General features: G+C 38.3%; 1 protein-coding gene across 2 annotated transcripts; it reads left to right on the top strand.

Annotated features, from left to right (window-relative positions):
* Window positions 1-332: 332 nt before the first annotated feature.
* cpt1ab (carnitine palmitoyltransferase 1Ab (liver)) lies at window positions 333-25,372 on the top strand. Of its 2 annotated transcripts, none has more exons than XM_042496755.2 (19): window positions 333-490; window positions 4,056-4,220; window positions 5,570-5,712; window positions 7,010-7,181; window positions 8,251-8,352; window positions 9,445-9,582; window positions 9,731-9,808; window positions 11,946-12,053; window positions 12,744-12,831; window positions 15,225-15,420; window positions 16,735-16,923; window positions 17,024-17,129; window positions 17,920-18,036; window positions 19,565-19,729; window positions 20,620-20,751; window positions 20,886-21,038; window positions 22,172-22,285; window positions 23,241-23,333; window positions 23,449-25,372. In XM_042496755.2, exons 2-19 carry the CDS (start codon window positions 4,080-4,082, stop codon window positions 23,530-23,532), a joined length of 2,319 nt encoding a protein of 772 aa, XP_042352689.1. In that variant the 5' UTR covers window positions 333-490; window positions 4,056-4,079; the 3' UTR covers window positions 23,533-25,372. The 2 variants fall into 2 exon arrangements, with proteins under 2 accessions (XP_042352689.1, XP_042352690.1); XM_042496756.2 differs by lacking the exon at window positions 12,744-12,831 and adding an exon at window positions 13,317-13,401.
* Window positions 25,373-26,717: the final 1,345 nt, after the last annotated feature.

The raw sequence follows: 26,717 nt of genomic DNA on the forward strand, positions 1-26,717 counted from the left end.
TTCTAGATTTATTTCCATAATTGTTACTATTTTATGATCTGTATATCATGTTGACATAAAAACAAAAAAAAAATCCACAATAGATCATTTTATCCATTCTGCCCATCCCTATTAGACTGTATTTGATGGGGAGATCATCAATATCATGTGCATCATCTTTACAGTACAACAGTGAGTGCATGAAGTACTGGGTGCAGTGAAATACTCATGGTGTCTGTGATGTCATTGCCAACATCAAGTATTTCCATTGGATACCTGCTGTCCTCATACAACCCATAAATGCAAAGATTTCAGAGACCTCTGGGGGGCGCTGTTTCTACAGAGACAGGCGTGTGTTTCAGCAGGAGTCTTGTCTAAAAGGGGGCAGGCGTTGAACGCGTCTGTTCTCCCATTCATGCACAGCGTATAGCAGTCACCGCCGACAGCCAGGCCGTGCAACATCCTCGTCAAAACAGAAAGCTCTTCTCCCTCAGACTGATAGAAAGGGCTGGTGAGTAATAATTCAGCTTTTTCGGGACCTGTCTCAACGTCTCACTGACGCTGTCTTTTGGCAGTTTTGGAAGTAGCTGTGCTAATATGGCTGCAGGGGTTTTGGAAGAAAAAAAAGCTGGACTAGCTAAACAAGACCTCAGTGAAAGCTGTCGTTAGCAATGCGCATTTAATGTTGCATTTCCTTGTCGGCGCTAAAGCTTTGAGATGCTTACATCACGTATAGCAGATTTTTTTAACCCTCTCATTGATATAACCGGCAGGCTTTGGGCTTGTTTGGCCTGCAGCAGTCAGAAATGAAGTTTACAGGCAAATCTTGACTTATGAAAGTCCTCAACGAGAACTGTTTATTACACTCGCAGCCTCATTTTTTTGTAATTACAGGTTGTGGAAATATGTTAAAGAGGTCTCTGTTGAATATCAGCAGTAAACATTTAACCTGCTATTACGTATTTTTTATTACTATATAAAGTTGACCGACCCAGGTAAGGACCTAGTCGACCCCTTTGGTTATTCATAACATGAATGTAGGCAAAAGTCCAAGTAAAGGTCATCCATTGACAACTACCTGGCAGAACTATTACGATGCACATACAGTACTGTTATTTAATAATAACACAGTGTAGTATGTCTGTGCCTTTAATGTGTTATGGTAGTAAATGAGACATTTAGAGAAAAGGTGTGACTATGTCACCTGTCAGTGAAGGTCAGTAAAATCTGATTTGTCATGGTGTCCTTGTTGTAAAAGCATCATAAAAGTAGAGGTAGAAATAACACACTTTGTTTATTTACATGTGACTGAAAACGCAGGCTATTGTGATTAACATAAATATAATACAGTGTATTGACACTGCGGGGGGTGCACACTAGTGACCCCATTTCACACAGACCACGTGGGCAGTTACTTGATATAATACCAAAATAAGAATGCTGAGTGTATTTTTCGGGAGTGAATTTGCGTGATGTTGAGGTGTTTGGGTATGATAACAGGCTGAACAGGCTTTATGGAGGGATGATGTGGCGCCCAGAATCGTAATGCAGACATAAATTTGCACGAGGACTGAGGGTAGTTGGCTTCATTAAACGCTAAACAACGTTTTGTGTCTGCTTTAGAAAAAAATAGAAGATGGACAAACGCCAAATATGTGATAAAAAAAAAAAAAGTATGTTTTTCTGTGGTTTCGTTGTGACCTCAATGTGAAATACTCGATGGCATACGAGGGTGTGTGAGTACTATGCTGCCAGTTTTCCCCGGTATCTAAGCGGCGCAGCGCTGCGACCTTTCCCCCAGTTTCTGCAGCATAGGGTGGATCATGTGATGTTGGAAAGTGGCTGGGGGAGGGGACTGGCTGCTCAAACACTGTTCTGTGGACGGTGCTCCTTCCGAGGACTGAAAACGTAGAAAAGACGTGTCCTGCTTTCAGAGTGCTCTTGTTGAATGACACATAAATGCACTCTGCAAAGATAAAGCATTGCTTTTCAGAAATGAAAAAAAAGAGCTTTGTAAACGGGTGTAGTCTTAGCAAAAAGAGAAGAGAAAACCTGCAACAGAAAAGTATAACCGTAAGATGCCAAACATCGGAGTTACTGTGAAAACATCAGTTTGACCAATAGACTTTCACACTCATTTTAAGGCAGTTACTTTATATGTATGCTCATGTAGCGCTTGCATTTCCGACTGCACTTGAAGGCAACAGGAGACAGCAGGTTCATCACAATGCAGCAGTCAGAGGTTCATCCTTCAGGTCACAGTCTGTAGTAGAGGTCGACTACAGACTATATTAGTCTTTTATTATATATATAGTCTACAGTCAGTTATATATAGTCAGATGTGTCGACAGATTATCGGTCATGATGATTATTGGGGCCGATATTTACCATTAAAATTAATTAATTAAAAATCCATAGAAAGTGTCATCATGGGTGGAACCTTTACTTTGTAAAAGCTGAGGGAGCTATTTTTTTTTAAAAGTATTCTTTGTTTATTTCAGTTTTCAGGTTTGATTAAACATGTGCTAAAGGCATTTAAACATAGTTTTGTGTTGGGTATTGTTATCTTAAAATACAAAACAGAGTCAGCACATTAGATGATGCTCCCATGTCCACTTCTTACCTCAACGTGTGATGTAACGTCACATGTGGAGGTAATAAATGTTCATGCGATTCCAATAGGTCATTAAAGGTGATGGATGACCACAGTTCAAAGTATTCACGCTGTTGTGTCTCTTCTGCAAACTTAAAATCAGTTCCAAAGCTTTCCATTGTCTCCTGACTCCATTATCATCTTCTCTTCCTTACCACATCAATTATAAAAGATTAACATTTAAAATAGCATCTTAAAATTTCTTTAACACGTAATAACTCATTTAAGGATTGCAAATGTAAAAAAAAGTTGCTTTGAGTTTGGAATAAAAGAGTTTGTCATGCGTCAGCTTACATATTGTATGTAGGATAAGATGCTACACCTGCCTAACCAGTTCAGTGATGAGCACAACACTGTCACCTACCAGTGCATCTCCTGTGGTGTCGGCTTGCAGGATCCAGTTTAGTTGATATAGTAACTAAATAGAAAAAAAAAACGTGCACATAAAGCTGATTTATGAAGCTGCTATTCACAATATTTCCTCAATAAAGGATATATAGCTTTTGTTAGCGTAAAATGCTAATAGTTAACAGTCATTGTAGCTAAGTATTTTAAAAGCAGGAAAACAGCATAAGTTGTCAGTTTGGTGCTGTGGATACTCTTTCTACTTCTTAGGGTGTCTGATGTTGTGTTTTTATAAATAGCCGAAAGTTGCAGTGCTGGCTCACAAAACAGCTTTTTAGAAAAACACAGACAGAAGATATCTCTCCGAGACAAGTCTAAGGATTCTTCACAAAAAAGCCCTCAGTCCTTTTGATCTTAGATTTAAAACCAAGGCAAGTTGCAAGCAAGACTAGGACATGGATACGATACAAAAAGGGATGCAATACCTAAGAAAGTGGGCTCAAGACTTCAGTCGTAGACATTTAATGAAGGAAAAACCCTTTATAGTGACTCAGAACACGTGTTTGTTGTATGTTTCCATGTTTCAGAGCTGTAACAGTTACGCGTCTAACCCTACATATACTGTGCTTCGGAGCAAGCTTTCAGTTTTCCATCTAACTCAGTGTTAACTCTATGTCAGTGTTGTTTTCAAATCCAATCCACTACAAAGAGTTTAGACTGATTAAATCCTGGAATTTAGGCAATCTGCAGTGCCGTCGACGAATAAGGATCACAGATTTCAAAGAACTGTGACAGGAGCCAGTCAATATGAAAGATTGTTCTGATAGCTGCCTGACGACAATCATCTACAGCCTCATATCAAGCTTTTACATTGTTGCTTGTTGTGATCTAATCATTGAAGTCAGTATCCATGATAACCCAAACGACAAATGTACTATAGTTATGCAATTCACATTCATAAAGTGACAGAGGATTGTAGGAATTAGATTCAAGGGGAAGGTCAATGCTTTTGACTGACATCTACTTTTGAAACTTCCTCTTCACTAACTTTATTATCTTTCACTTTCCTTACCCTCAGTGACCCTGCACAGTAGTAGCCACCATGGCAGAAGCTCATCAGGCGGTGGCATTCCAGTTCACCGTCACCCCAGATGGCATTGACCTCCAGCTGTGCCACGAGGCTCTACGCCAGATCTACCTCTCTGGCCTCCACTCCTGGAAGAAAAGATTCATTCGCTTCAAGGTGAGAGGTGATAGATACATGGAAGAGCAAAGTGCAGGTGGTTTCTGTTAGGGCTGGGTGATATGGAGAAAATCAAATATCACAGTGTTTTTGACCAAATATATATTCTTTATTTAACCGGGTAAAAGTTTCATTTAGATTTTAAATCTCTTTGATTTTGGTTTTTACACATGTACATGAATAACAAGGAACCTGCCCAAGTAGACTCTTAAAAACCAACCAATGAGTCTGACAGAGAGGGCCATTTAGTACTAGTGTACAGTGTACAGTGGTTTATGTGGTTTACACAGCCAGTAATAAAACGTAAAGCACAATGGTACACAGTATCTAACTTCTTTAGGGACTGGTCAGGTGTATTTATAAAGAGCAGATCACCATAGTCCACAAAAGGTAAAAATGTTGATGATATCACGCGTTTCCTTGCCTGAAGCGAGAAACAGGACTTATCCCTGAAAAAGAAATTTAATTTTAAGTTTCAGCGTAGAAACAAGGTTTTTAATGTGTGGTTTTAGTGAGAAGTTACTACAGATACTTTGATATCGATATAGTGACAGTATTGAAGGGTTGATTCTTGGTGCTTTCGCAAAATATTTACACAATAAGATCTTTGGTTAGTAATCATTACTAATGTGGACACAGTGACTAAGTGGGTAAAGACAAATAATAACAGCTTGGGCAATCAGGTGAGTTTGGCAACTGCATCTGTTTACTATAATACAGGTTTCAATACCAACAAAAGACAGAACTTACAGTGTCACAATTTTCAAAATCTAATATGATATCTAGTCTCATATCATGATATTGATAGAATATAGATATATATCGCCCAGCTGTAGTTTCTGTACGGTATGTGGAGAAATTTGAGTTACTGTTGTTTGTTGTATGCTTCTAGTGTCCAACAAGAGTTTGCGTTAGTTTCTGTTTTTAGTAAATATTCGGCCAATAAACAACATCATAAAGGCCCCAATAATAGTATGTTTTTATATACTGATATCTATCCTACTGTAAATGTGTTCTGGGTTACATTAACTCGCTCACGCTGGAAGGTCACCCACTCTCACACAAACAGCCAACAGTGACGATAACCTTCCTGTCTGTTCTCTGTGTCCTAGCCTTTGGCCTAGTTGTGTGTTTACACACAGTCATATACTGAGTCACTCAAACCCAAACACCTGCTAGCTTTTTCACACATTCATCTTTGTTAACTGTCATTAAAGATATCTCACATAGATCATCAGGAACACTTTGTTATGACATCAGTTATTGTATAAACAGTGTACGTAAAGATTTGTTCCCCTCTGTTACTCTGTTAATGTTTGTAATCTTCCATTTGGTTTACCTTCCCACAGAATGGCATAATGACCGGCGTGTACCCGGGCAGCCCTGCTGGCTTTATGGTAGTGGTTGTGTCCTACATGTCCTACAATAAATATAATCAGCTGGATCCCTCTCTGGGGTTGATTGCCAAGCTGGGTCAACACATACCCATCAGGTAAGGACACCTTTATGAGGTGCTCCCTCACATGACGTGGTGTTTTTTTTTTCCATAAGCAGACAGAGAAAGCCAGAGACCCTCCTTCATTTACCTAATAAAACAATATGGAGCATTACCAACATGCTAATGAGGTCACAAGTTGACCCCTGAACAAATATTTTTATTTATTTATATATTTATATATTAACGTAGTACAACTTCAGCCTGTTATGAACAAGCTGAAGTAACTGATGTTTCGCATATACAGAGATTATAGCTTGTGCTAGTTTCTAACTCCTGTCCCTAGTTAGGCTTTTAGTAAAGAAAAAGAAGAAAAAAAGAGAAGATATCAAGGTTACCTACAATAGCGTGTATACAAGAACAGTCATGGTAAAAAAAATAAAATAAATAATAATAATAATAATAATAATAATACAAAAAGGTAAAAATCATATCAAGATTATATAGAATTCCAACATACAGATACAGTAAAAGAAGACACAAATAAAGATGTTACATAAAGTTACATACAGAGGAAATTATGCTTAAAATCCAATATGTAACATTTTGACTTTGACTGACTTTGGTACAGTGTCATCAAGCTTTTATGACAGTGATGCAGTTATGCACGTCTCTGGCATTTACGAGAAAACATGTCGGCCCGTTGTCTCTAGTGCTTGCTTCAGTGGCAGCAAAGTATAGTACAAATTGTGAAGTCGTTGTTAATTCGTTTGTGTGCATTTTGTTCCAACGATCTTCTTGTTTGCTAACAATGTTAACCATGTTCATTGATATTATGAAAACAATTTCTGTCCATATAAAGCTTTTAATAACTCTCTTATCAGTAATGCTGGCGATTTTACCTTAAGCCAAGGACGTTGTTTATGACCATGGCATTAAGGTTATTATTCCCCGAAATGTCTCATAATTTCCACAGCACAAGCGTATATTTTTGAGTACACCGGTTGGTGTTGCACCGTTTCAAACATTGTGACACTGCAGAAATGTAATGCAGCTTGTTAAGTTTATAAAATGTATCATCAGTGACACTGGCTACACTGAGTAATAAAGGTTTAGAGTTTTGTCATTGACAGTTAATTAATCATTAATTGTGAAAATGAAACAGCTTGTGTTATTACATCAAACAAAATATTATTTAAGACCCATCAATAAAAATTTGAGTTTACATACATTGAATAAGAAATAGTTAATTTACCACTCTTATACTGACCCCATCTGTGTCTTTGTTGTGGTCACACTCCCTACCCTCTATCCTATCCCTATCCTACCCTTCCCTCTCTGTCTCTGTCCTCAGTCGGTACATGTCCACAGACAGCCAGAGGATAGTCGGAGGAGTTCTGGTGGGCACGGGCCTGTGGGTCACCATAATCATGATTATGAGGAATGTCCTTAAGTGCCTGCTGTCTTGGCACGGCTGGATGCACTCTCGCCATGGCTCCGTGTCCTGGTCAACTCGTCTGTGGATGGTGAGACAAAAGATGTGCTCCTCAGTTCAATCGACCTTACAGCAGATTCAGACGGAGAATGTCCAGTGACAACAAGAGACAAGAGTTGGAAGGAACATTTATTTAACTTTTAAATTTATTGAACTGCATGTAAATTATGATACATTATCATGCACTGATGAACTTGCTTTTCTTGCAAATTCAAAGGTCTACTGTGTAAGATTTAGGGAGATTTAGTGGCAGCTAGGGTGAGGATTGCAGATTGAAACCAGCTGAAACTTAGTAAGAATTCCTTCAGTTGTTCAGGAGGTTTTTTAGGAGCTGATTTATCTGCAGATGTCTCCTCCTCTTCAAAGCAATTGGTCCAGGTGATTAAAACCATCGAAAACACTGAATCAGTGATTTTCCTGTGCTGTTCAGCATGCTGCAAATGGGCCACTTGCCCAGCATCCGCTAATGTGTGCTCACCTTATTTCTGATCGAGACGTTCAGGAGGTTTTAGGAGGAAATGCTGCTTTTTGCCAAGGGGCTACAAACTAGGGCTGCCTAGTGATAATGCAAATGGCCTTATCTCGAGCCAGTGTTAACTTTGGTCATTCTGAGATACTGTAGAAAAATGGTGTTGATCTCCAATCTCCAATGACGAAGACCCACTTCCAATAATGATAAAAACCTTAAGGTAACAAAAACACAGTGATTCATATTTTCAGGTGATATACACTAAAGACTAAAGAAAACACGATTATTTTACTATACTTCATTTCTGCCACTATCTCCCCCTAAATCCTACACATTGGACCTTTAATTTGATGTAAATTAAATATGCATTGCCATAGGACAATAATTTCCTGTTCATGTAGCCATTAAAATATACCTAGTATAAAGTCAAAGGTATTTCATTTTATGAAAGGTATATATTCCTTTTTACTAACAGGACAGTTGTTGTGTAAAGTGCAGGCCATGCTTTGGTCCCTTTAGTTTAACCCCATAGCTTTGTGTTTGCAGTCATACCCTGAAGGTTTTCAAGTGAAACACAGAGTAACTTTAAATATCCTTTACCCCCTCCTTTATTTTTTTTCTACTTGCACAGATATTAGTGAAGATTTTCTCTGGCAGGAAGCCAATGCTCTACAGTTTCCAGAACTCTCTGCCACGGCTACCTCTTCCCTCTATCAAGAACACCTGCCGAAGGGTAACCGCTTCTTGTCTGAACCTGCGTTTTTTTGCACATTCCTGATTGTTTATAAAGATTGTTGTTATTGGACTGAAACCAGAGTTTGGATCTTTAAGAAAATGACATTTTAATAATTTATTAAGATAAACGCCATTGAGTGCTATTGAAATGCATGTAAATCCTTATCTCTGTATGTCATGTCAACATAGCCAACGACTCTGTTTGTGTAGTCAAGTCAAGTCAGTTTTATTTAGTTTGGCTTGTAGTAGTTTAGTGCTTGCTTAAATCTTGAAATTCAGTAAACGAGTAAAATCTGGCCATTTAAATAAGCCTTGCTAATCAAACAAGCAGTGTAGGATTCAATTTCTGTAAGTTCAAACATCTCCTCAGGCCTCCCAGAAATGACTTAGCATTTTAGCTTTTTTCGGTTTCCGTAGCTCAGAGTCAGTATGTTTTCTGAATGGATTTTTGCTTAAAAGTCTTTTATAAGGTCTGTGATCAACACAAGATTTAAAGACCATAATGTTTTGTTCTCTGACATAAATTCCGTCAGTTAATTGCCCAAACGCAAACTTTGAAGCTTTCATGGGCCTTAAAAAAGACAGTTGCTAACAAGTGGCTAAAAAACACTCCAAGCTGCGCTGAACATGGCTTTACACCCTTGTAGAGGTGACGACGTAAACGTTGTGTAGTTTGCTTTAGCCTAGTATTTGCTTTTTTATTTACTTCTGGCGCCTGCGTTTAGGCTTCAAAAATCCTGAAACGGTTGTTGATTTGTGGAGATTATCCTGCTTCACAAAACGTGTAAATATCACAAACCTTATTTTTTGCAATAATCCAAAAAACCAATGGAAAAACCCTATAGAGTGTTTGATGAGAGAACTGGGGCAAAGTTAGCTTTAGGGTTGGCCTATAGAAAAAACTTATTTTCTGTCCCTTTAATGTGTTGCCTAAGGCAGAGCCACTAAACAAGCTTACTGCCAGCTTGTCGTTACCCACCTGTGAGAAAAATTAGACGACTAGTTTTTCTGGCTTCCCAGCTTTCTCGATGTTTAAAACCAGTAACCATTTGCTTCACTCTTTGTGATTTACATTTCTCTGTGTTGACAGTACCTGGAGTCTGTGCGCCCGCTCATGGACGATGAGCAGTATGAACGAATGACTGCCTTGGCTAAAGACTTTGAGAAGAACCTGGGACCCAGACTGCAGTGGTACCTCAAACTCAAGTCCTGGTGGGCCTCCAACTATGTGAGTTTCTCTCTTTCTCTCCTCTCCGCTCTTTTGCCACAGTTTTTCGACACTGTCCTGGGTCTTGAATCACCTTCAAACTCTCGAAGAAAAGCAGTGTGTCTAAAAATGTCACTCTCTTTTCCTTTTCTTCCTTTGTGTTGCACAGGTCAGTGACTGGTGGGAAGAGTATATTTACCTGAGAGGCCGTGGGCCCATCATGGTCAACAGCAACTATTATGCCATGGTAAGACACCTGAGTATCTGCTTGCAAGCAACGCCTCAGCCTTTTGTTTAAGCAACAAGCATCTCCATGTGGGTTGTGATTCATTCTCCGAAGGTGTGCTTGATGTTTCAAATTCATTCCAAGAGCTTTAAATATTTCTGTGTGAGACTTTGGTGTGAGTGTGACCCTTTTGCAGCTCTGTGACCTAAAATACAGCAGAAAAAAGTTTAATAGTATATGCAAAGTGTCAGATGTGTAAAATAATTTGTCAGAAGCACTTCAGAATAACCTCGATCACCTACAGGCACGATAACTGAGATTTGTTTAATATACGACATTGTAAGTTCTGCATAGTAACATGTGGCACAGCAGCTTTGCTAAATGCTTATTAGGCTAAAGTGTAAATCATAACCATACATACTGACAGATAATGGTGTCTATAACATAAAGTTAATGGCTTAAATTGTACAGTCGTAGCTTCAACTGAACTTCCTAAAATTGAACTCTTCACCTTTCTTCCTGCATCTTTGATTTGACTGGATATTTTATTTCATTTATTAAGTGATACAGACTAGATAGATTTGCAGAGAAATCTGAATGAACCTTTAGGTAAGAGTATTTTTATGGTGTACCACGAGTCTTTTCTTGTCAATGTCAATGTCAATGTCAGCTTTATTTATATAGCACATTTAAAAACAGCCAGTGGCCAACCAAAGTGCTTTACAGTAAAATAGTAAAAACAATAAAAAGAATAACAAGTAAAACAACAGCAAACAACAGCAACAATAAAAACATGTTGCATATAAATATAGATAAAATGAATATAAACCCATTTGTGTGCAAATGTTTTTCTGTCTACAGTAAGGACACACTTTGGGGAATAAATCCCATGAGTCTGTGTTTCAGGGGGACTCATTATAGCTACAGTCTTACAGCCTTGGGATTTTCAGCATCTTGGCTGGCAAAGCTACAATCACTGTATTACAATGTGTCTACAATGTCACTAGTGGGCAGGTTGATAGCTCCAAATCTGTGTCAGATTTGTGATCATGGACCTGGGGGGAACTCAAAGGCTTAACTATCCAGCAGTGAGGATCCACAGCTCCCCCTGTTTGTTTCTGCCTGAATGAGTGAGAGACTGGACTGGACTGGACCGTCACTGGAGCAGGGCAGGCATGAGTCACTGCTCCTAGACACAGACTACAGTGGATCTGTTTTGTCTGTGTGCATTCATCAAAGCTTAAGGTTGCGTTCACAACGAATCAGGCGTTGCAGCGATTAGCCACAGGTATGTGTGACAGTGTAGGAGTGTCACTTAAATGTGGAAGGTGTAACCATAGATACTTGCCAATCTTTCATCTCAGCAACTACTTGTCTTCGTTTATGTTCGCTGAACAGATCTGTAGAATTTCTTTTCATTATCATCCTGTAGTATCTGCACTGCAAGACAAGATACACATGCGTATACACTCAAACCATGCAAGTGTTCTCCTTTGTGAGATAGAACGCACAAGCTTTTAATATATACTTTGCTGTTTTTTTTAGTCATTAATATTCGAGGATAGAAACAGACTGTATTGCTTTTTCCTTTGGGCTGTGGCAGTCTTGTGATTGGCCACAGCAGTATGATGTTGGCTTACGTTTAGTCCATTTCAACGTTTTGCTGCAGGCTACTGCTTTTTTTATTATTTATTATTTTTATTTTATTTTATTTATTTTATCTGATGCTCCTGCGGCCCCTCTGACACAGCCTGACTTGTGTTTTTCCCCACAATGCCTGATTTAGTGTGAATGCAGCCTAAATTGGACATTACCATGCCAGCACCATCAAAATGTGTTTTGCAGCTCACACAGAAATAGATCTCTGCTCTTGCTTACAAAGCTGTATCACAAAAACACTTCTCTCAAAGGAGGTAAACTTGGTATGGGGTCAGTGGAACAATACTCAGCATGCGTGAAATAGCAGGTCACAATAGCTGCTGTATGTGTGCATACAGTCCTGGACCGAAATAACAACAGAGAATGCACGGATGGATCACGCCATGACATTGTGCTCTTCTGTTTGCATTTGCATGTCACATGTTGTGTTTTTAAACGACAATGTGAAATGCTGGATAAATGTGAGTGGTCATTAATGTATACTTTTTTTTTTCTGTAGGACTTCCTATATGTTTTCCCCACCTCCATCCAGGCTGCAAGGGCAGGTAATGCCATCCATGCTATCATGCTCTACAGAAGAAAACTGGACAGAGCTCAGATCAAACCAGTGAGTACAGAGCTCCTCCGTCTTTACGTTTCACTGCTTAAACAGACTGTGTGCAAGTTATGCTATAATTACATTATCACATGATTAACCATATCAATCCTGTGTAAATGTTTAACTTTCTCATTTATGATTTATTGATTAATAGCTGTTATCTCTGTATGTTTGTCTTTTAAGTTTACAATATGAGCTCCTTATCTTTCACAACCCTTTCTTTCATACTCATGTATGTTTGTTATCTCACTAGTGATAATGAAGTTGCTCAATATTATCCATAGCTAACTGTGCTTATCTCTGTATTTGAAAAGTGTCATGTTCTGTGCTTTTGCTTGTTTTGATAAAGGTAGAGCTGTGATTAGTGGCAAATCAAAATCATGAGCATTTTTCAAGGCTTAGTGAATAAGACTTAATTAATGCTGGTGATTTTACTGACACTCATCAGTGTCGTCTTTCCCGCTTTGTTAGTCCTTTTTCCTTTACCAACCTGCATGATGCTTAAGTGCAAATTCCTTTTTTACATTTGCACACTCCTCACACACATTCACCAACATAAACAGACACTGAACTCTTTCAAAGACAAATTGTATGAATTTTATATTAACACCAATGCATGAGCTCGCTCTATTACGCACTCACATTCAGTTGTCTCTGTTTCACTGTTTTGTCCCTTCGCTGTGTCGGACGCTGCGTTAGATATACTTGTTGGCGAACAAGGTTCCTCTGTGTTCGGCTCAGTGGGAGCGGATGTTTAACACCACCCGCGTCCCTGGTTTGGAGACAGGTAAGAGGAGGGCACATCTCCGCCGTGCCCTCTGAACCCCTACCCTGTGTCCCTCGCTACTGCCACGGCAAAAGCAACTGGAAACCCTGACTACTAGGCTCATTCTCAACAGCAAAGCCCTTTCAAAATACTGCTTCTCATTTTTGTTAGTTTTATTTTCGGCATCTATTTGGGAGATATAAATATTTAAATTTTTTAAATGTAAATTTTAGTATGAATCTTACCGCAAATATCAGGGCTTTGCTGGTGGCATTGAGATGGCAGACCACCGGTTTTCTGGACCCTGCCCATGTCCCTTTCCCTGGCAGTCTGCTCGGGTCCCTTCTTCCTCCTTAAGACTGCTTATCAAACCAATCCTCACCGCTCCCTCTCCACTTCATCCATGCTCCTGTCCGCGTAGGTGTGTGTGTGCTGCCGCTCTCTGGGGATTTTAGTAAATTAGTTTGTCATCTCTGTGTGTTTGACTCTCCCCTTTTGCTTTTCAGCTCATGCTCCTACACACTATTCCCATGTGCTCAGCCCAATACGAGCATATGTTCAACACCAGTCGCGTCCCAGGTGTAGACACAGGTAGAGTCTTTAGCAGTGCCGCCTCCTCCACACTATTCCTACTGTACTTCTCCTTGGGACATTTGTCCATATGTTTGAATTAGAAATAATCTGACCTCCATGAATACATAATGCATGTGAGAAGGTCTGTGAACACTGAAGGACTAATTTGCATGTAACTGAAATCTAGTGTTTGAGTTTGAGAACGCAAAACAGCCCAACAGTGCTTGGTTGGCCCAAATATATATATAAAAAAGTTTAATAAGAGAGTATATCAGCATTATTTTGCATACAGTTCATTGCATCTGAAAGATAATTAAATACTATTAACCCATATTTATTTTGGCATTGTCTAAAATTAACCTGAAACTAACCTCGGAAACTTGTGATGAAGTGCTGATGTTTACTCATAGGAAAAATAAATGGCATGCAACATGCAAAATGAGTGTTGAAAGGACTGATAATGCATGATATAGCTCTCAGTCCGATAACCAAGACGGGGACCACTTTAGTTGGGATGCGTGATAATATCAGCACATCATCGATACTGGCAGATATTGGCCTTGAAATGAAGTCTCACAATCGGCCAACATGCTGATTTCGGCTGACATCAAAAATCTATATATTTTTAAATTGATAATTAGTTGATAAAGTGAACATAAACAAAAAATAAACCCTAAGTTTAAGCATATTCCTCATTTTGCACAATGAATGAATGTTGTCTGCACTAAAAGGCATTGTATTTCGTGTCTCCATCTGCTGGAGGGCCATCACAGTAAGAGTAAGCTTAATATGATGTTAATTCCAGATACCGGCATTCCTACACTCTTCATAAGGCAATTTTAACGGACTGAAATGTGTAAGAAAAAGAGTGAGGTTCAGTGTCCAGAAAATGTGAAAAATGACTACTTTTTCAATTTAAAATATCTAAATATGTTATACATTTTCAGAAAAAAAGTCGCGCAAATGTAATGAGTTTGAAGTTTACCTGCCAGGTTGTAATGAATTGATTAATAAATTAAGGCGTCTTTGGAGACAGAAGGATGGGGGTTACTGATCCTAGTACTATCGAAGAGTTTCCATTTTTAAATAAGCGTTAAATAAAACATATTTTTTAGTGCAATTTCTAAAGCCTGTTTATTTAAATACCAGTCTCTTTATGGCCAGCCGCTATATTCATATTCACATGACCGGAGGTGTAGGCCAAGTGTTACCTGGATGTGAGGTAGTTGTTCTTGTGGTTGGTCCAAGCGTAAGTATCCCCTCTTTGTCTTGCCTGTAACAAGGGCGATGCTTGTTTGAACAACACAAGCAGCACTACAACAATATCATGACGGATGGAAGTGATGTTTTTGAATTGATATGTCACAGTGCTGTTCAAACAAACATTGACTCAATTCATTGTATTCCAAACCACCACCCTGTTCCCAAATTACTTTCCCTTTTCATCTCACTTCCCGCACTTCCCCATTTCAAGCTGCTTTAGTTTTTGAACTGAATAGTAGCCCCTCTCATCATGAATTCAGCTGTTATTTTGCCCTTCAAATGACTAAAAGAAGGATTTTTACAAAAATAAAAGTGCTTAAAAATTTATTTTGCTCTTGACGGAAATCTGTGGATGTTATGGATATCACATCATTTCACTGGGACCAAGAACTGGTTACTAACTCTTCTGTTTTTCCCAGAAATGCTGTGACATCCACACTCAAACTGCTGCCTTCTTTTTGAGATTTTAATTACATACAATTTTGATCCCTAACACCACCCAAACACTCCAATTGTCTTTCTTTCTCTGTTTTTCTCTTCCTCTTCTTCTCTCCTTACCATTGGTTCCTCTCTGCCAGACACCATTCAGCACATGAACGAGAGCAAACACATAGCTGTGTACCATAAGGGCCGTTTCTACAAGGTGTGGATGTTTTATGACGGACGGCTGCTGTTGCCACGGGAGATAGAGCAGCAGATGGAAAGGATCTTGGCCGACAAGTCAGAGCCAATGCCTGGAGAGGAGAAACTGGCTGCACTTACTGCAGGGGAAAGGTGGGTGGCAATACAGAGTGAGCTGCAGCCAGGACTGATGAGGCCACATGATTAACACATGTGTTGTAGCACGACAGGACGTAAAGAAATACAATGCGTATATAGTTTATTGCAATTCTGTGTTCTGAAGTTTATTCAAAGTGGTAATCATTTGCATTCTGCTGTTATACAGTGTTTGCACACTGAATACATAAAGTCAGGACAAAGGTTAATAGTTCTAGGTGTTAAAATCGACTATTGCCCAGCTGATATTGTAATTTTGAGGCAGATGTCATTGTCAGAGAGTTTAAAATACCGCATCATTATACATGGTCTGTTATATCTTTCTTTGTAAAGCTGAATATCAAACATTTTTCATAAGGATCACCTAAAATTGTTACTAAAGAATCGTGCCCAAGATCTTCAGCTTACCCAGGGTTCTCGCGGATCCTTAAAAAGTCTTAAAAGGCATTTAATTTATTCATCTAAAAACAAACTAATTCGTAATAAAAAGTCTAAAAGTTAATAGTTTTTTTTCCTGGTGGGTGGTAAAATACTGACATATTTGGTGCTAAACAACTTTTAAATAATTAACAGAAGAACCAACAACACATTTACCACATTCAGTCAAATGACAACCTAAAATGTTTTTATTTTATTTATTTATTTATTTATTTTTACAGCAATCCAAATTGATACTTTTCTATATGTTTTCAATGTGTTCCACTCTATAAGGTTTTGATTTTTTTTCAGCATTATAAGTAGATCGTTCAACTTTTTAGCTTGACACAAAAAGTTTGTTACAATAAACTTTTGGACAAAATCCTAACCCTAAGTACCTAATGTGGGTTTTTTTTTTTGGTTTTTTTTTCTTGAACTTCAGTGATTGTAAAATTGGTCTTTAATTGTATTTCAAGTGGCATTAAAAAGTCTTTAAAAGACTTAAGTTTAACTTATTTTGGGCCATAGTAATCCTGCTACTGAGCAGGATATCTTCCAGTAAAAAGATAAACATGGTCAAACAAATATACGTGTGATGTATCTGTGTTGTAATTTCTTTTTACTTCATTGCTGACCGTGCTGTTGACAATGATTGATAAAACCCGTAATACAGGGAAAGATAATGTATTGGTTGGATCTAGTAGCACTGACTGTAAGAGGAGTACTGAAAAGTATAGACGGGTGTGGAAGTGACCACAAAAATGCAAGAAAAATTTGTTACCGCCGCCCCACACATCACACTTTGGAGACTGAAGAGAAACTTGCATGCACTTGTTAAAAGTAGGCCTGACTTCTGTAAGGCATTGCCTCAGATCTGTTATTTGACATTGACAGGACCCCATGGGCCAAGGCTCGTGAAACCTTCTTCAGCCGCGGTAAGAACAAGCAATCTCTGGACGCTATTGAGAAGGCAGCCTTCTTTGTAACCCTCGATGACACCGAGCAGCGCTTCGATGCCAGCAACCCAGTCAAGTCTCTGGACAGTTATGCCAAGTCCCTGCTTCACGGAAAGTGCTATGACAGGTGGGACAAATGAACCTGATATATTTTGTTTTCGATTATTAGTGGATTTATGGCACAAGTATGTTTCTAGATGAACTCTTTATTCCTTGTTTCCATTCAGGTGGTTTGATAAATCCTTTAACCTGATCGTTTTCAAGAACGGCACCATGGGACTGAACGCAGAGCACTCCTGGGCTGATGCTCCAATCATTGGCCATCTCTGGGAGGTACGTCATCGTTTTGTCGATGGGATTTCTCATGTTTGCTTTAAACCAGCATCTTATTATGTCACAAAGAATAAATCAAGGGTCTGTGGGTATTATTAAAAAATAGATGTCCCCATATGACATCTTTAAGATGGAAAGGATTACTTTTGCTATTAGACTGTAACAGGGTAAGGTGGATGGAGTGTATTACACCTGTATGTTTTTCATTTAATTACAGTTAATTTATCTGGGTTTATTTTTGTATTTATTTATTTATCTTTATTTAATTATTTATGTATTTATAAATGTATTATTTATTATTGATTTAAACAGGTTAAAGTATCAGGAAGGTGCGACCGAACCATTCTTGTTCTTTTTATGAAGTTTGTTTTTCCCTTTGTAGAATTTGTTTTTCTAGGTTCATATCTACTACTTAAATTAACTTTATTGGTCCTTTTTGGCTTCTGTATTTTTTTAAAATTTGAATTCACTTTTTTAGCATCTCTGAACGTATCTGTGAGGCGTAGAGAGATACATTTACTAATCCCTTTAAGGACAATCTGTTTGGACCCTGTCAGAACTCAATAAAAAGAATGTCAAAAAATAAAATTGATTTTTTTTTCTTTAAATGAAAACAGCAAAATATGATTTAACAATCTGAAGTCATACAATGAAATGGGAAAAAATATTTTTAATGTTCTGATTGGCACAATGGTTGTCCATCAAAGCTTTTAGGAGACGTGAACTCAAACCATTTCATGTCTTCCAGTTTACTGAATAAGTCGTGTTAAAAGCCGACTCTGTGTTGCAGCACGTTCTTTCCATGGACCCTGTTAAGTTGGGATACACTGAGGAGGGTCACTGCAATGGAGAGCCCCACCCCAACCTGCCAGGTCCTCAGAGGCTGTCGTGGGACATCCCTGCTGAGGTAAGGGTTGGAAAAAGTAGTAGTTCATAAATGTTGTCTGACCGTGTTGAAAGGCGAAAATGTTCAGGGTCCCCCCAGATCCTTAAAAGTCTTAAAAGGCATTGAATTCATTAATCCAAAGATAAGGCCTTCAAAAAGCTCAGACATGGCAAGTAGGATTTTATTAATCTTTTTTTCTGATATTGCATTGTAAAATCTCAAAATAATTGGTAAAATCCTTTTTTTGGTTAAATAATTTAATTAATTCCTTTTCTTAAACACGTCATGATGGGAATCCAAGCAGTTGAATCTTGCGTGCATATTTAGAAACACAAAATTGTCCAGAAAACAGGCCAGAAATGCCAGATATTTCCCATTTTTGTTGGTAAACTAAATTGATAATAAAATATGTTTATTGTCTTCCAAGTGCTCCATTCTAAAAGGAGTTATTTTCCCAACTTTTGACGTAGATAATCACCTTTTTCACCGAACAAAAAAGTAAAGTTTTTGTTACAATTAACATTTGGGCATTTGTTCAATTTTGGTTATAGAAAATTGGTCTTAAACTTAATTCTGAGTGGCAGTAAAAAAGTCTTAAAAAGTCTTAAATCTAACTTGCCTTAAGCTGCAGGGACCCTAAGTGTTTAATCGATAAAATATGTGGATTGCTACACTCACTTCTCGACAGTCTCTCCTATAGGATATTGATAGAGTTGCACTCGATTTTGCTCCTCAAACTGCTACAAGATCTCATTCACTGTTGATACCTGAGATTTGATATTCATAGTTCTTGGCTTCCCTCTGCTGGTAGCTTCAGCTATGGGCTCTAGTGTTACTATTTTATTACTGAACTTTTAAAGGTGTAGAGAAAGGACTGTTTTATGTAGTGTATTTAAAATTCAGATATCACAGTGCAAACACTTGTGCTATCCTAAGAAGTACTAATGCCTCCAATATTAAATGAATCAAGGAAATTAAAGTTCCAGCACACACGAGGATGCTCAGGTTGACACACATTTATTAACAATTTACAAAAAAAATTAGGAGGAAGGAGTGAACTACATGTTTCGTTTTCTATCTTTTTTCTCTATAAAATGTATATTTATGTTGTGATTAATTCTACATAGGAAAATTACAGTTGTTGTGACTTTTATTGTTAAAACACACCTGTCTCATCCTCCGCTAATGAGCATGTGATGATTTAAATGAAATTACTAATGGTGATTAAACACAGAGTGAATCTGATGAAGCGATATGGAAATGAATAGTTTGCCCCTTCTTTTGTTTTTAATGTAAATTGTGAGTAAATAAGTGTCAACCTGAGCATCTTGGTGTGCGCTTGAACATAACTTTCTGTGACTCATTGTTACCCTGCACTGGCTGGCACCAAGGAGAAAGGCACAGCTGTGCACAGGGCTTCTTCGTTTTTTGCCTTCAGTATACAACTTTTTATCTGAGCTTCCTTAATTGTTTTGTTTTATAAGTATGTTGTCAGTAATGCCATGCTGCATCTGCTCAGTCTAACGTGCAATTCTGTCACTTCTTCTAGTGCCAGGAGGCCATCGACAGCTCGCTGTCAGTCGCCAGGACTCTGGCCGATGATGTGGACTCTCATATTTTCCCCTTTAATGACTTTGGCAAAGGACTGATTAAGAAGTGCCGCACCAGTCCCGATGCCTTCATTCAGATCGCCCTGCAGCTGGCTCACTACAGGGTAAGTACATACGTCTCACTGGTTTATAAGCAAAATGATCTGACTTAATAACACTTGCATGCATTTATTCAGTTAAGTTCAGTTTAGTTTTGTTCAGAGCTTTTATTGTCCTTCAAGGGGAAATTTGATCTGCAGTGGGTGGTACAAACAATTTAAAAATACAGTAAACAGGCACATAGAGCATCATAGTAGCACACAACAAAACTTGATTAAAAGCAATCCTGATCAACAAGACAGTTCTTTGTAAAAGTGTCAACAAAAGTCATCTGAAAGAGTCAATAAATGGAGCAAGCTCGGACAACCACCAAAAACACCAATCAAAACACAGAGAATGTCAGTAAGAGGAGCGATCAGTCATTTCCAACCACTAAGGGTCTTAAAGTGCTACAGAAACAGTTCACTAAGAATTGTGCATGTTCATTCTGTTGATTGCACATGTAACAAAAGTCTTTTTGACTTATTTGTCAGTTTGTGGCCTTTGTATGTTATAATTATAATAACTGATACAATCCAGTGAAGTTTTTCTGATTTCCAACAGAGGGCAGTCTCCACTCGCCAGCCAACTTTTCATAGAAGAGTGACAGTGAGGGATTCAGTCAAAATGTAGCTTAGGTCCAGTTTGAGAGTATTCATACAAAACACAGCACAAGAACATATCAACGTGGAGATAACAGATCATCTTTGTAAAATTTGCATGCAAATTTAGCTTCAGATAATTCATTTATGCAGCTGACCTGGTATAGCAATTTAGGTATGGTCTTTGCTGGTGTTTCTGGTATTTAGTCGATCTCATAACTCTCAAAAATCTACTGTTAAGTAATTAATAATTTGTAAAACAACTTCTTGTGGTTTGTCTTTTTAATTCTGACCTGTGTATCGTCTCTCAACAGGACAAAGGGAAGTTCTGCCTGACGTACGAAGCCTCCATGACGCGTCTGTTCCGTGAGGGCCGAACAGAAACTGTGCGCTCCTGCACCATGGAGACTTGTGCCTTTGTTCGTGCCATGATCAGAGATGAGACAGTAAGACTAAACAGCAGCAACACACGGCTCCTCTGACTACAGTGCTACTCTCAGTCACAGATTGTTAATCCAGTTTGCACATCATGCTCCTTACCAGTTTGTCATGTTTCACTTTAATCTCATGTCCATTTCAGAGAGAAGAGCGTCTCAAGTTGCTCAAACAGGCGGCAGAGAAGCACCAAAACATGTACCGCCTGGCGATGACAGGAGAGGGCATCGATCGCCACCTTTTCTGTCTCTATGTGGTGTCTAAATACCTGGGAGAGGACTCACCCTTCCTCAAGGAGGTACGAGGTGTTGCCTCAAGTTGCTGTGAGATTTCTGCTGTTAAAGCTGAAACAGTATCCTGTGAATCACTTCCACCAATGTGATATCGTCTGTATGAAACAGCACAGACCACAGACTGTATTGTCGTAAAATTAACAGAGTCCCCTATCAAACCTTTGATAGTTGGTTGTTGATGACAAAGATTTGGGTCTCAGTCCAATTCGAGCCTAAAGGGTCATTAAAAGAGAAAAAATCAAGTTGAGTTGCTCAGATTTAGTTTGGACTAGTTGTAAATTAAGACAACTGATTTTACTAAATAAATATTATTGACGTAACTCCTGAAAAAGTGACAGGTGGCAAGCTGAAATTAATCCTGTCCCGTTAATAATAATAGTGCATTTTTTAAAATAGAAATTAACCTTTAAAAACAAAGATTAACTACATTGTGCTTCACTTCTGATTATCCTGACTCATCAAGTTTACTAGGGGTTGACCGATATTGGTTTGTCATGGCTGATACAGATACCAATTATTAGTAGTTAATGAACCGATAACCGATATTTGGAACCGATATGTTTTTATAATAAAGATTAAAATCTTTCCGTCAATATTTAGAATTTTGAATATAATAAAACTCCAACAAAACACAAACACAACACAGCAACTTTTTATATAAAAATTGAACTGAAAATTTAAATTTAAAAATGAATGAATAAAAAAGGTTTTTAATGAAATAATTTTATCGGCGATCGTTAAGTAAAAAAAAAAAAAACGGTAAAGATAATAGGTAAAATTTGAAATATCAGCCAAAATAATCATCCAGGCCGATAATCTGTCGACCCCTAAAGTTTACAGTCTTATACAGTCATTTCAAAATAGACGTTTACTTCTACTGGGCTCTGTATACTTATTTTATGATTTAACTCAGACAAAAGATTAAAAACCGCACATTTCTCATGTGACATGGTATGTTAAAATCCAGCCCATCACTGTCTTATATAACGTGCTATTTCTGCCCTTCCATTAATAACTTTCTGTTGAGTTTCCAATATAGAAAAATGCTTCTACATTACATGCTATTGCTATCTGCAGGCTGAGAACACAGCATGAGTTTGCTTTCCGGATGAAATCTAAGTTACCTCTTCGTGTTTAGGTCCTGTCTGAGCCATGGAGGCTGTCCACCAGTCAGACGCCTCTGCAGCAGCTCGAGTTGTTTGATTTGGTCAAACACCCTGAGTATGTGTCCTCTGGAGGTGGATTTGGTCCAGTAAGTTATCCATTCGTTTTGACAGTACAATTTTAAGAAGGCTGTGCAGTCTTTCTGCAATTCCAAAGCAGCACGGCCCAATCCCATTTCATATTTTTTAAGTGTTGTCAACCTTTTCAGACACTGTTCCGTCATTGGTATTCTGCCGTGTACGTAGATAGACTCAGCGAGTGTTGCTGGACATCATGAATATGCTATCTTCTGCAGTGGTAATTTCTCTTTCCTAGGCATCCTTTTGCAGTTGTCCGGATGCTCACAATCTGTTCAGCACACTTAAATTTTACACTATCAACGGATCAAATAAGTCATCAAATGAAAAAACACCGCTTCGTCACCAGATCACTAGCGGTGCTCTGTAGGCTAAGGTTAGCAGCCCGTGCTCCTACCCTGTCAGTCTGCACCGATAATAGAGTAGCGGTAACAATTGCAGCTACTTTATTGTGTTGAGTTTCGGGCCTCACATGTCATTAAAGGACGGGGTGGATGAGACACAGAAATATGTCAAAATGTGGTACTGTCATGCGCAAATCAGCAACAATAATGTAATGATAGCAAGCTAGCTAGTTAGTCACCGAGACATCGGCATACTAGTGCTTTTTTAATGCTTGTTATAAGGAAAAGGACCATAATAAACTGAAACAGCATTAAACTTAGATAATATTATGGTTATCTGACTTTTTAAATCTTTATTAACAAAGAAATACATTTGTGGGTATTTTCTTAGTTGCTTTTCAATTTATCAATACACTCGTTTTGAAGCGTGCCTCTTTAAAATCTTCATTTGGCGGGCCACAAAGCTCTTAAACTTCACCCTACCTATCTATCCAAACAAGAACTGGGACACCGTACCCCGAGACGTGAACGTGAAAAATGGAGGGTTTGGGCCAAGTGTTGGGGTAAAGTGGCTCTTGAGATTAAACTCACATCTCTTTTTCTTTCCTCTTGTGTCCGACAGGTGGCTGACGATGGTTATGGCGTCTCCTACATCATCGTTGGCGAGAACCTCATCAACTTTCACATCTCCAGCAAACACTCGAGCCCAGAAACCGTAAGTTCACTGTTTTTCAACTTTTACAGGCACTTTTTCCTTTCTCTATGTCCAATACAAGATGACTTAGGGAGACTTGTTAAAAGTGTGTGTCCTCTTTTTTGCTTGATTTCAGGACTCTCACCGTTTTGGCGCCAACATCAGACAGGCCATGCTTGACATGCTGGATCTCTTCCAGCTCGACAAGAAAACCAAGTGATCAACCTCTCCATGAGTGGAATAATCATACATTTTTAGCATTAAATGTATTCTTCCTGAAGCTTGTACAGAATCAAATATTAGATTTTTGGGGTTATTTTTAAGTTAATTGATGTTACAGAAATAAGGATGATTATTTGTCGATATGTTTGTGAGGCGTTTATGTGTACTGTATGTATGGGCAAGGTGAGATTCTGGTGTTACTGGGTACAGATAGTGCACAGATCAAAGTTTTTATTCACAGGACTGTTTGCACAGGTGCCTTAGTGAAAAGGGCAGAAAGGGAGGGAAATTTAGAGCTCAAGTCTGATATCAAGTCTGTGTTACCACACTGAGAGACATTTCAGCTAAAGGATTGTTAAGTAGCATCATCCAATATTTGAATTTTAAGTTGAGAGATGGTGCAATATTTTTACTATCATTACTTTTACTTTGTCCCAATTATGAAAATCTTACAATTTTTTAGGTTTCTTTTGGTCTTTCCGATTGCAGCACCTGAATCATTTGTAACTGGCCAAAGCAGCAAACGGGATGTTGAATATCATCAACAAATTGCATGTTGCATGGCGTCCGTTAATTTCATATGAGCCTGCTTGGCTGTTGCATCCAGTAATCTTACAGCTGCGGAGGCAAGAAGGGATAAAACAGTTGATGAATAAATAAGCAAATTACAAATATCCAGCTTTCATCTGTAAAGTAGCTCTGTGTCAGTGTGATCCTAGACACCAACACAGAAGAAAGGGAGCTACTTTCTAATCACTAGATCAACACTGCCTTTGTGGCTTGTTTGATTAGTCCTTTTAGCTGCTATTATTTAATGACGTAGCGACAAAGGCAGATCATTTTTATGTGTGCGAGTGTTTGTCATTTTCATACTCAGGTTTTATTTTTTTAACTTGACCCAGTACAGGGTGCTGGAGGCAACATTGGAAGATTAGCGCTTGCGTTGCCGTGTTAATGTGCAACAGAAGAAGAAGAAATTGAGATGCAGTACAATGTGACCCTGGTGAGCTGGTGGGTAGTTAAACTTTAAGTTTGCTGTGGAAGTGAGGGACATGCAGGACGGGCTGTGTGTCTGACAGTGACCGACAGTGACTTTTTCTGTTTGTTGTGTTAAAAAAAAGAGTGGGTTAACTGTACTTAAACTCTGTTGTGCACTCTCTGACTGGTCCTTGAGTTTAAACTACCCAATTCCTAACTACCTTGGTAGCCTTTTGTCAGATCAAGATGAATTGTAAACTTTTATGAGCAAACTGTCAAGTTGTCAGTCACAGCGTAGTGGTATTGCAGCTGTCAATATAAGGTGCAGAATCGCTTAATAGGTTGTGTTTTCTCTGCAGTACAGTAGGAACTCAGTGTTTTTCTCAGAGTAACGCTTTGGAAGTGCAGATATAAAGGGGCTGTTTCTATGATAGGAATGCATTTCTGTTATTATTATGTATATGTTGTCAGTTCACCACATTATTTATTTTTCCATGTTTTAACCTTTTTATTCACAAAACAAATGTGCATATTTTCCAGCTGAATGCACAGATGATGAGCACTAAGTTAAAGCTTTACTGATTTTAAGAACAGACAAAAATACTTCCTTTTTTTTGTTTTGTTTTGTTTGACACATCAGTTTTGCTATCACAGACTTTGCCAGTACGATGTAGTTTTTTGACTTTTTATTTCAGTAGACCTCATGTTTACACTGCTGCATGGTTTTTGAAGATGGAGCTGTATATGTTTGCCTTTTAATTTAAAGATGGTGTTAAAAAAAAGGAAAAAAAAAGAAAAAAGACAAGCAGCTGATATACCAAAACAAGTTTTAACAATAAAGTGAATGTCAGACAGCTGTATGATGCGCCTGAGTATGTCATTTCTTACTAACAGTCTTTCTTTTTTATCTGTTTAAAAGAAGAAAAAAGAAAGAAAGAAAGAAAGAAAAAGAGCAGTTAATTTTCCACCATTAACTTAATGGCTGATATAAATACTTTGATAAATCTGAATGGATGCTGTATATAGATTAATTGATTTACAGAAGTCAAAAAACGTTTTGATTTATTGTTTTTCAAGCTGAAATATTAAGCCAATACTTAAATGGTTTCAGCTTCGAAAATGTAAAGATTTGTTGGTTTTCAGAACATCTTTGGGTTTCGCTATGCTGAGAAGGAAAAGAGGATAAGAACAGGGTTCGGAGGCTGGGGGTCGTGACAACTGAGACAAACAGGGGAGAAGGGGTTAGACACACCTGAATATGGCAGGTGATTGAATTGATGAGGCACAAATTGTTAACTTAACAAGTAACATGTGATTTGAATCAGTGGGAGAGAGAAGCATGGTCTTGTTCCTGAACCTCAGATATAGTAAGCACATTTATTTCGGATGTGAAATCCACATGGGCTAATAGTCATGTGCATGTTTATCAGTTTTTCTTAGCTGACAATTTGTAAACCTCCTGAAACCGGTCTGGTGTGAAAATGGGATCTTTCCTTTCTTGGCTCAGTGTTTTCTTAATCCATCTGGCCAGGTGGTTGGGCTCAAGTGGACAGCACACAGGAGCCAGTTCCGTCTCACAGGGTATTTATAAGTCCCTTCACTGTGGGCTGCTGGTGGCATATTCAGTTATTAACCTGAATTAAACAGAGGACGATTAAAGGCATCAAGAGGTGACAGATTTCCAAGGAGGGCGTAGGCAGGAAGTGATTTCATGTGATAGTGTCCCTCTCACTCCTGTCCACCACTTGTGCACAGTTTCTCTATTACACACACGCGCACACACACACACACACACACACACACACACACACACACACTTCCACAATGGTAAACCAGCCTGGGTGTTACCGTGCCTTGAGCTTCCGATAGCAGGCTAACATTTCACGACTGCATTCCTGAGGTCTGCTTACTCCTCATCTACTCTGGAAACCAGACTGCTTAAGAAAAATGATCACTTTTAAAGCTAGCACATTTTTATTTAATCATGTCACATCAAAACATAGTGTGTCTTTGCCATTTTTTATTAACTATTTAAAAGTCTGAGCACATTGGAGGTAAGCAGTGAAGAACAAAAGAAGAAATGACCCTAAAATTAGCAAGAAGTTAGTAAAAAGTACAGGAAAATTTCCTGAAAATTAGTAAAATAAATAAATAAGATAATATAAAATAAATAAGTAAAAAACACAGTAAAAATACTAGTAATTA

The sequence above is a fragment of the Plectropomus leopardus genome, chromosome 7 (genome assembly GCF_026936395.1).
Source record: "Plectropomus leopardus strain MGB_pleo_1.0 chromosome 7, ASM2693639v1, whole genome shotgun sequence".
Classification (NCBI taxonomy): domain Eukaryota; kingdom Metazoa; phylum Chordata; class Actinopteri; order Perciformes; family Serranidae; genus Plectropomus; species Plectropomus leopardus.